Genomic DNA, 14,121 nt, shown 5'->3' on the forward strand with positions numbered 1-14,121 from the left:
GGGGTGCCTGAAAGTAAGGGGGAAAATGGAACCAAGTAGGAAAACACTCTTCAGGATATCATCCAGGAGAACTTCCCCAACCTAGTAGGGCAGGCCAACATTCAAATTCAGGAAATACAGAGAACACCACAAAGATACTCCTCGAGAAGAGCAACTCCAAGACACATAATTGCCAGATTCACCAAAGTTGAAATGAAGGAAAAAATCTTAAGGGCAGCCAGAGAGAAAGGTCGGGTTACCCACAAAGGGAAGCCCATCAGACTAACAGCAGATCTCTTGGCAGAAACTCTACAAGCCAGAAGACAGTGGGGGCCAATATTCAACATTCTTCAAGAAAATAATTTTAAACCCAGAATTTCATATCCAGCCAAACTAAGTTTCATCAGTGAAGGAGAAATAAAATCCTTTACAGATAAGCAAATGCTTAGAGATTTTGTCACCACCAGGCCTGCCTTACAAGAGACCCTGAAGGAAGCCCTAAACATGGAAAGGAACAACTGGTACCAGCCATTGCAAAAACATGCCAAATTGTAAAGACCATCGAGGCTAGGAAGAAACTGCATCAACTAACGAGCAAAATAACCAGTTAATATCATAATGGCAGGATCAAGTTCACACATAACAATATTAACCTTAAATGTAAATGGACTAAATGCTCCAATTAAAAGACACAGACTGGCAAACTGGATAAAGAGTCAAGACCCATCAGTCTGTGTATTCAGGAGACCCATCTCACATGCAGAGACATACATAGGCTCAAAATAAAAGGATGGAGGAAGATCTACCAAGCAAATGGAGAACAAAAAAAAGCAGGGGTTGCAATCCTAGTCTCTGATAAAACAGACTTTAAACCATCAAAGATCAAAAGAGACAAAGAAGGCCATTACATAATGGTAAAGGGATCAATTCAACAGGAAGAGCTAACTATCCTAAATATATATGCACCCAATACAGGAGCACTCAGATTCATAAAGCAAGTCCTTAGAGACTTACAAAGGGACTTAGACTCCCATACAATAATAATGGGAGACTTCAACACCCCACTGCCAACATTAGACAGATCAATGAGACAGAAAGTTAACAAGGATATACAGGAATTGAACTCATCTCTGCAGCAAGCAGACCTAATAGACATCGACAGAACTCTCCACCCCAAATCAACAGAATATTCATTCTTCTCAGCGCCACATCACACTTATTCCAAAATTGACCACATAATTGGAAGTAAAGCACTCCTCAGCAAATGTACAAAAACAGAAATTATAACAAACTGTCTCTCAGACCACAGTGCAATCAAACTAGAACTCAGGACTAAGAAACTCAATCAAAACCACTCAACTACATGGAAACTGAATAACCTGCTCCTGAATGACTACTGGGTACATAACGAAATGAAGGCAGAAATAAAGATGTTCTTTAAAACCAATGAGAACAAAGATACAACATACCAGAATCTCTGGGACACATTTAAAGCAGTGTGGAGAGGGAAATTTATAGCACTAAATGCCCACAAGAGACAGCTGGAAAGATCTAAAATTGACACTCTAACATCACAATTAAAAGAACTAGAGAAGCAAGAGCAAACACATTCAAAAGCTAGCAGAAGGCAAGAAATAACTAGGATCAGAGCAGAACTGAAGGAGATAGAGACACAAAAAACCCTCCAAAAAATCAATGAATCCAGGAGTTGGTTTTTTGAAAAGATCAACAAAATTGATCGACCGCTAGCAAGACTAATAAAGAAGAAAAGAGAGAAGAATCAAATAGACGCAATAAAAAATGATAAAGGGGATATCACCACCGACCCCACAGAAATACAAACTACCATCAGAGAATACTATAAACACCTCTACGCAAATAAGCTAGAAAATCTAGAAGAAATGGATAATTTCCTGGACACTTACACTCTCCCAAGACTAAACCAGGAAGAAGCTGAATCCCTGAATAGACCAATAGCAGGCTCTGAAATTGAGGCAATAATTAATAGCCTTCCAACCAAAAAAAGTCCAGAACCAGATGGATTCACAGCTGAGTTCTACCAGAGGTACAAGGAGGAGCTGGTACCATTCCTTCTGAAACTATTCCAATCAATAGAAAAAGAGGGAATCCTCCCTAACTCATTTTATGAGGCCAACATCATCCTGATACCAAAACCTGGCAGAGACACAACAAAAAAAGAGAATTTTCGACCAATATCCCTGATGAACATCGATGCAAAAATCCTCAATAAAATACTGGCAAACCGGATCCAGCAGCACATCAAAAAGCTTATCCACCATGATCAAGTGGGCTTCATCCCTGGGATGCAAGGCTGGTTCAATATACGCAAATCAATAAACGTAATCCAGCATATAAACAGAACCAAAGACAAAAACCACATGATTATCTCAATAGATGCAGAAAAGGCCTTTGACAAAATTCAACAGCCCTTCATGCTAAAAACGCTCAATAAATTCGGTATTGATGGGACGTATCTCAAAATAATAAGAGCGATTTATGACAAACCCACAGCCAATATCATACTGAATGGGCAAAAACTGGAAAAATTCCCTTTGAAAACTGGCACAAGACAGGGATGCCCTCTTTCACCACTCCTATTCAACATAGTGTTGGAAGTTCTGGCTAGGGCAATCAGGCAAGAGAAAGAAATCAAGGGTATACAGTTAGGAAAAGAAGAAGTCAAATTGTCCCTGTTTGCAGATGACATGATTGTATATTTAGAAAACGCCATTGTCTCAGCCCAAAATCTCCTTAAGCTGATAAGCAACTTCAGCAAAGTCTCAGGATACAAAATTAATGTGCAAAAATCACAAGCATTCTTATACACCAGTAACAGACAAACAGAGCACCAAATCAGGAATGAACTTCCATTCACAATTGCTTCAAAGAGAATAAAATACCTAGGAATCCAACTTACAAGGGATGTAAAGGACCTCTTCAAGGAGAACTACAAACCACTGCTCAGTGAAATAAAAGAGGACACAAACAAATGGAAGAACATGCCATGCTCATGGATAGGAAGAATCAATATCATGAAAATGGCCATACTGCTCAAGGTAATTTATAGATTCAATGCCATCCCCATCAAGCTACCAATGAGTTTCTTCACAGAATTAGAAAAAACTGCTTTAAAGTTCATATGGAACCAAAAAAGAGCCCGCATTGCCAAGACAATCCTAAGTCAAAAGAACACAGCTGGAGGCATTACACCACCTGACTTCAAACTATACTACAAGGCTACAGTAACCAAAACAGCATGGTACTGGTACCAAAACAGAGATATAGACCAATGGAACAGAACAGAGTCCTCAGAAATAATACCACACATCTACAGCCATCTGATCTTTGATAAACCTGAGAAAAACAAGAAATGGGGAAAGGATTCCCTATTTAATAAATGGTGCTTGGAAAATTGGCTAGCCATAAGTAGAAAGCTGAAACTGGATCCTTTCCTTACTCCTTATACGAAAATTAATTCAAGATGGATTAGAGACTTAAATGTTAGACCTAATACCATAAAAACCCTAGAAGAAAACCTAGGGAATACCATTCAGGACATAGGCACGGGCAAGGACTTCATGTCTAAAACACCAAAAGCAACGGCAACAAAAGCCAAAATTGACAAATGGAATCTAATTAGACTAAAGAGCTTCTGCACAGCAAAAGAAACTACCATCAGAGTGAACAGGCAACCTACAGAATGGGAAAAAATTTTTGCAATCTACTCATCTGACAAAGGGCTAATATACAGAACCTACAAATAACTCAAACAAATTTACAAGAAAAAAACAACCCCATCAAAAAGTGGGCAAAGGATATGAATAGACATTTCTCAAAAGAAGACATTCATACAGCCAACAGACACATGAAAAAATGCTCAGCATCACTGGCCATCAGAGAAATGCAAATCAAAACCACAATGAGATACCATCTCACACCAGTTAGAATGGCAATCATTCAGAAGTCAGGAAACAACAGGTGCTGGAGAGGATGTGGAGAAATAGGAACACTTTTACACTGTTGGTGGGATTGTAAACTAGTTCAACCATTATGGAAAACAGTATGGCGATTCCTCAAGGATCTAGAACTAGAAGTACCATATGACCCAGCCATCCCATTACTGGGTATATACCCAAAGGATTATAAATCATGCTGCTATAAAGACACATGCACACGTATGTTTATTGCGGCACGATTCACAATAGCAAAGACTTGGAATCAACCCAAATGTCCAGCAGTGACAGACTGGATTAAGAAAATGTGGCACATATACACCATGGAATACTATGCAGCCATAAAAAAGGATGAGTTTGAGTCCTTTGTAGGGACACGGATGTAGCTGGAAACCATCATTCTCAGCAAACTATCACAAGAACAGAAAACCAAACACCGCGTGTTCTCACTCATAGGTGGGAACTGAACAATGAGATCACCTGGACTCGGGAAGGGGAACATCACACACCGGGGCCTATCACGGGGATGGGGGAGGGGGGACGGATTGCATTGGGAGTTATACCTGATGTAAATGACGAGTTGATGGGTGCTGACGAGTTGATGGGTGCAGCACACCAACATGGCACAAGTGTACATATGTAACATACCTGCACATTATGCACATGTACCCTAGAACTTAAAGTATAATAAAAAAAAGAAAGAAAGAAAAAAAAACAACAACTTCTGCTCATTAAAAGATACTGGGAAACTGGCTGGGCGCGGTGGCTCATGCCTGTAATCCCAGCACTTTGGGAGGCTGAGGCGGGCGGATCACGAGGTCAGGAGTTTGAGACCATCCTGGCTAACACGGTGAAACCCCGTCTCTACTAAAAAATACAAAAAAATTAGCCAGGCTTGGTGGCGGGTGCCTGTAGTCCCAGCTACTAGGGAGGCTGAGGCAGGAGAACGGCATGAACCTGGGAGGTAGAACTTGCAGTGAGCCAAGATAGCACCACTGTGCTCCAGCCTGGGCAACAGAGCGACACTCCATCTCAAAAAAACAAACAAAAAAATATTGGGAAATCAATAAAAAGGCCACAGGCTGGGAGAAAATATTTGCAAATCGCGTTATCTGTTGGGTTGTATCCAGAATCTGTAAAACCTGTAAAAGTTTCCATAAAAAGAAAGCAAATAACCCAATTTTTAAAAACCTAACAAGTACCCTTCAAAAGTGCCAAGGTAATGAAGGACAAAGAAGGACTGTGAAGCTGTTCCAGACGAAAGGAGAACAAAGAGACCTGATGGGTAGATGCAGTGCCTAATCTGGACTGGATCCTGGATCAAGGAGAAAACAGCTCTAAAGGACATTATTGGGGCAGTTTGTGAAATTTGAGTATGGGCCATCAGTTTTAATACATGTATTGTGTCGGCATTAAATGTCTTGAATTTGATCATGGCACTGTTGTTATATAAGAGAGTAGTGTTACTTTGGATGTCTGCAGCTATCCATGGTTCAAAAGATGTATGTGTGTGTGGAAGGAGACAGAAGAAAACTGAGAAAGAAAATGTGACAAAGTATTAAGAACTGTGAATCTGCATGAAGAGCATCTTTGCACTATCCTTGCAAATTTTTAGCAAATCTGGAATTTTATAAAAATGAAATCACGAAAACAATGTTTCATGTACTCCGCTGTTCCCCACAGTCTGGCCCTCAGGCCAGCTGCTGGGGAGGAGTGGCTATCTCTGGCTCTGGCCTGCTGCCAGGCAACTCACCTGCACCATCTCCTGCAGCCCCCTGGGGTCCAGCTGCCTCTGCAGGAGGCTGTCCATCAGCCGCTCCAGGGAGCTCAGGGCATTTGCATACAGGGTCTACAGCCAAGAGGGAGAGAGAGATAGGCGGCAATGAGGGGCACCCACAACCCCCCTCCCTGCAGGGAGTCCATGCCAGGGAGGGGTCTGGCAGTCATCCACTAACTTCTGCTCAGTCTGAGCTCTTGACACTCATTTTCTCTAGTGAAGTACAAGACAACCATTTAAGGGAATTCACTTGGCCGGGCGCAGTGGCTCAAGCCTGTAATCCCAGCACTTTGGGAGGCCGAGGCGGGCGGATCACGAGGTCAGGAGATCGAGACCATCCTGGCTAACATGGTGAAACCCCGTCTCTACTAAAAAAAAAAATACAAAAACTAGCCGAGTGAGGTGGCCGGCGCCTGTAGTCCCAGCTACTCGGGAGGCTGAGGCAGTAGAATGGCATGAACCCGGGAGGCGGAGCTTGCAGTGAGCTGAGATCCGGCCACTGCACTCCCGCCTGGGCCACAGAGCGAGACTCTGTCTCAAAAAAAAAAAAAAAAAAAAAAAAAAAAAAAAAAAAAAAAAAAGAGGAATTCACTTTACAAAGCAGGATACTGAACTCCTGGAGCCCAGTTCTGATTCTTCATCCAGGGCCAGTCCCTTGAGGCAGGGATGGCTACCCGTCCACAAAAGATTCCTTCTCGTTTTCCACAGTGTTGTCAGGGAAACAGCCATCCCATCAGGGACTACATTTCCCAGGACTCCTTGCATGGGTGGAGCTATGTGACTGTGTTTCAGCCAACAGAAGGAGGGCAAAATGGCTCTCAAGCCTTCCCTAGACTTTCTCTTCCTTCTCTTTAGGCTGGGTATCAATACCCATTGATTGGGACCTTGGGATTCACGCACTGAGAATAGGCAGGAGGTCTCCGCCAGCCTGGGTTCCTGAATAATTGCACAAAGCAGCTCCATTTCCAATCCCATTGACAACTGGGCTTGACTTGACTTGGGTAATAAATAAACTTTTATGTTGTTAATCCACTAAGATTTCAGGGTTTATCTGTTTCAACAGCTAGCATTACCTTACATTTGCTGATAGAGCTCGTTACACTCTGTTGCCTCTAAACACTCGAGGGTGGTTCAGGAAGGTGGACTCTCAGCATGGCCCATGTTAATGTTAATTTCCAGGTCCTGACCCAGCAAATGAGGCATCCCAGAGGGACCTACCTTAATGGACTCATTGTCCTCTCCTGGGAGTTGGAGAGAAATTATAGAATGTATGCTGATATCCATTAGCTCACTGTTTTCTTCTGTGGAGTAGAAAGGCTTCAGCTTGCTGGGGAAAGAAGCAGTGACAAGAGAGGAAGAGTCACTGGGGAGTTGAGTTTCTGCTGCCCCACTGCCCAATCTGGACACAGAAACATGTCGTAGAAGAGGAAGAGGCCAACTTCTCCAGTTGGAGGCTCTGGCAAGCATCCCTCCCCAGGGGCCCTGGCTCTGACCAGTAACCAGTGTCCAGTGACTCTTGCCTGTGATTGAAGGGGAGATGCAGGGGTTCAAGGCCATCTCTCCTATCTGCTGTTGCCTACTCCGAACCTGTTAATCTGCTCAGAAACATTCCATTGCTCCTTGCCAACTACAACCATGGAATCTGACCTCCCAGGCTGGTGCTAGTCCAGGGGCTTTCACATGTAATGCTTGGACCACCACCACTGCGGCAGCAGCAGCTTCATCTTGGAGTTTATGAGAAACACAAATTCTATGGCCCCAACCAAGACCTGCTGAATCAAAAATTCTAGGGGTGGACTGCAGCCATCTGTGTTTGAATAAACCCTCTAGAGGTAGTTGCTAGCGATTGGTGCATGCTAGCTCATTCTCCTTCTAGCCCCTTCATCAATAATTCTCAAGCTTGATGCATATTAAAGACACCTCGAGGATTTTTTAAGGACCCCCAGGGACCATGTCCAAGCCCCAGGATCTGGAGTGGGACCTGGATATCCATACTGTTAAAAGTTCCCCATGAGTTCTATTGTGCCCCCAGAGTTGAGAGCCACCATCCTACTTTAAACTCCTATTCCCCCAAAGTGTCTTGTATTGCACTCTCCTAGGAAGCCCCAAGTCCAGGCATCTGCCTAAGCCCAGGTCAAAAGCCAAATGCCAACTCTGCACCAAGCCTTTTGATAGCTCCTTTTGTATAAACTGAGTTGCATTTTGTTAGTAGCCCCTTTTTTTTGTGCTCAGATATTTTTTGTTGGTGTGTGGGGGGGTTTATCTGCAAACACAGTCCTATTAGTCGGCGTTGACCTATAAGTCTGTTTGTATGTGTCTGTCTTATCTCTAAGTCCTTAAAAGGCTGGACTAGGTCTTATGTATCTGTGTCCCTTTAGTACTCAGCATATAATTGTGCTTAGTTGATGTTCATGACATTTATTTTAAAATCTGCCTGTTTGATGCAGCTTAAAGCATCAGATAGTTCTGCTGTGAGCCTAAGTAATGAATCTTCCCCTATCGAGGAGGTATTCTTAGAGATGAGCCAACCTCTTTAAATACTAATTTTATAAATCCATAACTTCTTCCCCTTTCCCCCTCCCCACCAGTGGATTGGCATCTCCAGGAAGGCAAGTCTTGGGGCTTTAGATCATTTTGTACCAATGGTATCAACAAATAGTTGACTGAGCCCTTCAACTCATTGATAAGCCTGACTCATCTTGAAGGATGCCTGCAATGCTCTTCAGTGTTATCACTGTTATTTTGCTCAAAATATCCCCAATCAATGGAAGAGCAGCCCACCCACGTGCCATAAATCCAACTTGAAATCCTGCTGAGAATTATAGAAAGGAGTGGCTGAGGCTGACCCCCATCTTCTAGGCTGGCCCATTGCCCTGGGGAGCCACCAACTGAGACTCCTGCTACAGAGGCAGGAGAGGAAAGAGGAGGCACAACCCCTGAAGGAGCACCAGGAATGGTCTTGAACTTTTCCCCACCCCTTGGGATGGGGTGCGGGTGGGGGCCCAGCTCACCTCAGGTGTGAGAGGGCCTCCATTGCCAAGGCTCGCACTGGAGAAACCAGGTTGTCAGTCAGTTCTGCCTCAATGACCGCCTGCCCAACACAAGCAGGGGGTGGTAGCTTTTGGTGACCATGATGGCAGTAGCACTCGCCAGTGTCAGCATGAGAAAGACCTGGCACTTCCCAAAACGTCTAACACCCTGTATCTCTTTGGTTCTTTTCAGGGCCATTTGGCTTTTGGCATCTTAGGGGAGGCAGCAGAGAGGGAGTAGGGCCCAAAGTGGTCCTGGGCTCCTAGCTCAGGTTGCTCATCTACTTGCTGTGTGCCCCTGGGCCAGCACTTCCTCTGCCTGAGCCCAAGTTCCCTTCTCTGTAAAACAGGACCTGGAAACCCAATTTACAGGGCTGCTCCAGGCTAGCGTGAAAGTACAGATCCAAAGCTCCTGGCCAGTGAGAGCCAAATAAATCCCACTTCCTCCTCATTGCCTTCTGTTCCACCTAATCTCATGTCCCTCCAGGGCCACTTCCAGCACAACCCAAGCAGCTTTGAGGGGCCAAGGCATTGGCAATGACATGAGTAGGGAGGCCTGGGGACCAAGGACATTGGCGGCCCCACAGGCTCCATCAGCCTTTGGACAGTGGACATGTTCTTTGTCTTACATCCTTCTGTGCATCCTTCAGGGCTTCACTCTAAGTCCTGCTTCCAGCAGATCCCTGCTCCTAAGGCCCTCCCACGGAGACACAGGAAAGCTACAGCTAAGCCAGCCCAGGGAATCTCTGTCTATCAGGCCTGAACCAGCTGCCCTGGGCACTGCAGGACCCAAGACAGCCAGAATCTGCCACCCTGTTTCCAAACAGTTGACTGGCTGTGAAACCCTTTATCAGATACAAAAATCATTCTCAGAACTCCTACAGTTAGGTCAAAGCAGAGCCAAGACAGGGAAGGGCTTCAGAGAGCTCTGCAGATGCCCTCGGGAACTTTGAAAACCTCTCACCACAGGGAGTTAGACCCCAAAACCAGGACCAGGACCAAGGAGGTGCCTCATCCAGCTTACCACTATGATGCTGGTAAGAGTCGTCTTCTGGGCAAAGTGAAAGTCCTCCAGGTCCTTGATGTTGTTGATGGCCTTAGTAACCTGCACAACACTCTTCATGAAGGCCATTTTGAGACAGATGTCCTGAGCCCAGAAGGGGGAAAGGAGGGAGAGAACGTTTGTGAGCAGCCCCAGAAGAACCCAAGATGCAGCCTCTGCTCCTGGACTCCCTCTGCTCAGAAGAAAGGGTTCAATGTTGAATGCTCTGAGAGATGGGCGGCCTCACTCTGTCCTTTGACCACATGAATGGAGCACCTGCCACATGGCAGGGCCACAGGCACATGGCGGGGATCCGAGGTGAGGTGCAGCACCTGTGTCCACACGTGATATAGTTTGGCTGTGTCCCCATTCAAATCTCAACTTGAATTGTATCTCCCAGAATTCCCATGTATTGTGGGAGGGACCCCAGGGGAGGTAATTGAATCATGGGGGCTGGTCTCTCCCATGCTCTTCTCATGATAGTAAAGAAGTCTCACAAGATCTGATGGGTTTTTCAGGAGTTTCCACTTTGGCTTCTTCCTCATTTTTCTCTTGCTGCTGCCATGTAAGAAGTGCCTTTTGTCTCCCACCATGATTCTGAGGCCACCCTAGTCATGTAGAACTCTAAGTCCAAGTAAACCTCTTTTTGTTCCCAGTTTCAGGTATGCCTTTAGCAGCAGCATTAAAACGAACTAATACACCACGGAGGATGCCACCTTCCCAAGCCTCCTGAGGGCAGCAAAGCAGCTAAGGGGCCACCTTCAGTGACCAGGGGCCCTGAGCCCTATGTGTCACCATAGAGGCAGGAGAGGTTATTGAGAAAATGCTTGCTTTTACATGGATGAACCTTGAGAACATTATGATAAACAAAATAAGCCAGACATACAAGGACAACTATCATATGATTGCACTTAGATGAGGTACCTGGACTAGTCAAAGCCACACAGACAGAAAGAGTAAAGGTCGTTGCCAGGGCTAGGGGAAGAAGGGAATGGAGAGTTGGCGTTGAATGGATATAGGATTTTGGTTTTGCAAAATGAAGAATTCTGGAGACAGATGGCGGTGACAGTTGCACAACAACGTGAATGTACCTCATGCCATTGAACCATACGCATTCTTAAAAATGGTTATGATGGTAAACTATGTGCATTTTGCCACAGTTTTAAAAAATAAAAACAATTTTTGCTTTATTCTCTGTGTTTTCCCCTCCTTGCCATTCCAAGAAAACAGCCAGTCCCTTTGCATGTCTTTGAAGGCAACCCCACCTCTTGTTCCTTATGAAAGGGTCTGGGTCAGTGTCAGGGAGGGCCAGAGGCAAGGGCAGAGGGAGTGGGAAAGGCTGGGAAGAGGTGGGGCTCATCTTGTGGCTTCTGGGGACCCCACTAGCACTCTGGAAGAGGGGCTATCCTCACCCCCCACCCCCTATGCATGACACCAAAGCACAGAGAACAGCACATTTGGGCAATGGGCTTCCCACGTGCTGGGCATCAGGAAGGATGCCTGGATGTCCCCTGGGTAGGGATGCAGGTGCCCAGAGAGTGGCAGAAGACTACTCCCCACCAGCCTGGTCCAGAAGACATCCCCCCAGGTAGCAGATGGGGCTACCTGGCAGCTGCTGACATAATGGTGAATGATCTTAGCAGTGATGGGGCTGTCCACGAGGTTGAGGAGCAACTGGGGGTGGCAGTAGGAGGCCACGCAGCTATACATCACCATGAGGGCACTTTTCACTGTCTCCCGCCTCCAGGGGTGGTCCTTCTACAAGGCCAAAGAGAAAAAGAACCACTAGGGGCGGCAGGGGCTGCTCCAAATGCAGGTGATGGTCTCTGGCCACACGACCAAAGGATCCGTCAAGCCAGCTGGCGGTGCTTCACCTGACTGTTTTCTGGGTGCACGAAATGTTCATTTTTTCATGCATAACATTCATTCACTCAATGCATCTTTATTGAGCATCTACTAGACACCAAGCACTGGACACGCAATAGTGAGCAAGCCAGACCAGGGCCATAGACGCCCAGAGCAGCCTAAACAGAGGCTGCTTGCACACCTCATACCTTCACCTACCAGGCACCAGCTATGGGCCAGGCACACATGAGGCTGGAGATCCAGCAGGAACCGACAGCCTTCACCTTGCCCTAGCGGTGCTCACATCCTCAGAACAATCTCTGAGTGGCAGGAGATGTTAGAGGCCACCAAACCCACTGTGGATGGGAAGCAGAGGCCCCGGTGCCCTGCCACACTGAGTAGAAACCCAGGTGTCAGGTCCTCCTTGCAGAAAACCTAGAAAGAAGCCTGGGACACTCCCTGGGACACTCTCGATTCTCTACATCCAAACAACCAGACTCCAGGGCAAGGATTCCAGGTCAAGGGCAAAGCCTGAGGCATGGGTGATGGTTTTAGATGGTTTCCCACTAGGAGCTCAGCCAGCTGGTGGGACCATCTCCTGTGGCAGGGAGGGGCAGCCTCCAGAGGATGGGGCCATGGGCCATCTGGATCCAAATCCTGGCTTCACCAGTGAACCAGCCGCTTGCCCATGGACAAGCTTCAGTATTCTCACCCTGCAACGGTGGGTTAGAGCCCCTCCATCCCAGCACCGTCCATTCACTGAGACAGAGCTCCCAGTGCCAGGCACCCATGGAGCACTACCTGAACAGCTTCTTCAGATCCTGTGGGTCTGGGTGGGGCATGGGACTCTGTGTTTCCAGTCAGCACCGAGGGAGCCCCCACTGCCAGTCTGAGAACCCCACCATGAGTAGCAAGGGGCTGGGACTCTGTGACAGTATCTGGGTCCTGGAAAGGCCCACCCTGCATTTTTAAGATGATTCAATAGCAAAAGCTCTGTCCAGGAGGTCTCAGACTAAATGTCTCAGCCATGTTGGTGACAGGAGACCCTGTGGGAGGCAAGTTTCCTACTGAGATCTAGAAAGGACCTTGGGTCAGGTGCCCAGAGCACTGTGTGAAGAGATCCCAAGACCCAGTTGTGGAGGGAAGGTGCCTTACCCGCCAAGCACTGATCTGCCAGGACTGCTCTGACTCCTGGATCCTCTCCTCGAAGTCATGAAGCACATTCAGCACCGTTTTTACCTGGCCCCGGGCACACAGGCCAAAGCACAGGATCACACCCTGCAGGGAGACCCAGCCAGCCAGGGTGAGGGCAGGGGCCAGTGGGCAGAGGAGGATCCCCCCCACACACATGCAAGGCACACACACGTACACACACACACGCACACACCCACAAAACACATGCAGCCACATGAACACGCGTGTCCCCAAGGGTCCAGAGGCATCTGGTGGACAGGAGGGGGCTGCAGGCACCCTCACCTCGCTGTCGAAGTCATTGCTGTAGTCCGTCTTGTACAGCAGCTCCAACAGCAGGACCTCCACCTTGCTGGCCTCCAGGCCTGTGGCCAAGGTGAAGCCCAAGGCCCGGTACAGAAAGCCCTGGAGAGGCAGAAGGGAGGAAGGAGCTCAGGCCTCCCTACAGCCACCCTTCAGGGAGTGCTGTTGTAGACAGTTGGCTTCATATTCTTCAATTTTTTAAAAATGTGCAGAAGATACTTGCACACGTTTATAGCAGCACAATTCACAATTGCAAAAATGTGGAACCAGCCTAAATGCCCATCAATCAACAAGGAGATAAAGAAACTACGATATATATATATACATATATATATTCATATATATGTATATATTCATATATGTGAATATATTCATATATATGAATACTACTCAGCCATGCACCTGTAGCTGGGACTACAGGTGCATGGTGGCATGCACCTGTAGTCCCAGCTACTTGGAAGGCGGAAGCAGGAGAATCGCTTGAACTCAAAAAGAATGAATTACTGGCATTTGCAGTAACCTGGATGAGATTGGAGACTACTATTCTAAGTAACTTAAGAATGGAAAACCAAATCTCGTATATTCTCACTCATAAGTGGGAGCTAAGCTATGAGGATGCAAAAGCATAAGAATGATACAAAGGACTTTGGGGACTCAGGGGGAAAGGGTAAGAAGGGGGTGGGGGACAAAAGACTACAAATTGGGTGCAGCGTATACTGCTTGGGTGATGCATGCACCAAAATCTTGCAAATCGCCACTTATTCATGTAACCAAAGACCACCCGTTCCCCAAAAACCTATGGAAATAAAAAATTTAAAAAATAAATAAAATAAATGTTCAGGTTATTCTGGGAGGTCAGGCTATATAAGGGCAGGCATGTTATATGTGTTAAAGGGGGAAGTGTAAATTTGTTCAACTCCTGTGTAAGTTGAACCAATTTACACTCCCGCCAACAAATCTAAGCGCACCAACTTCACCTAC

At 46.4% G+C, this 14,121-nt stretch overlaps 1 protein-coding gene across 1 annotated transcript in view; it reads right to left on the bottom strand.

Moving 5' to 3' along the window:
* Positions 1–14,121, bottom strand: part of MROH2A (maestro heat like repeat family member 2A) — a 66,481-nt gene that overhangs the window by 19,536 nt on the left and 32,824 nt on the right. Inside the window, exons 20-26 of the mRNA XM_030916000.1 lie at positions 13,123–13,242; positions 12,802–12,924; positions 11,407–11,559; positions 9,784–9,906; positions 8,742–8,821; positions 6,949–7,057; positions 5,707–5,802 (exon numbers count right to left, since the gene is read on the bottom strand). Of these exons, the coding sequence (XP_030771860.1) occupies positions 5,707–5,802; positions 6,949–7,057; positions 8,742–8,821; positions 9,784–9,906; positions 11,407–11,559; positions 12,802–12,924; positions 13,123–13,242 (804 nt within the window). The remainder of the gene's footprint in view (positions 1–5,706; positions 5,803–6,948; positions 7,058–8,741; positions 8,822–9,783; positions 9,907–11,406; positions 11,560–12,801; positions 12,925–13,122; positions 13,243–14,121) is intronic.

This window comes from Rhinopithecus roxellana, chromosome 14 (assembly GCF_007565055.1).
Source record: "Rhinopithecus roxellana isolate Shanxi Qingling chromosome 14, ASM756505v1, whole genome shotgun sequence".
NCBI lineage: Eukaryota > Metazoa > Chordata > Mammalia > Primates > Cercopithecidae > Rhinopithecus > Rhinopithecus roxellana.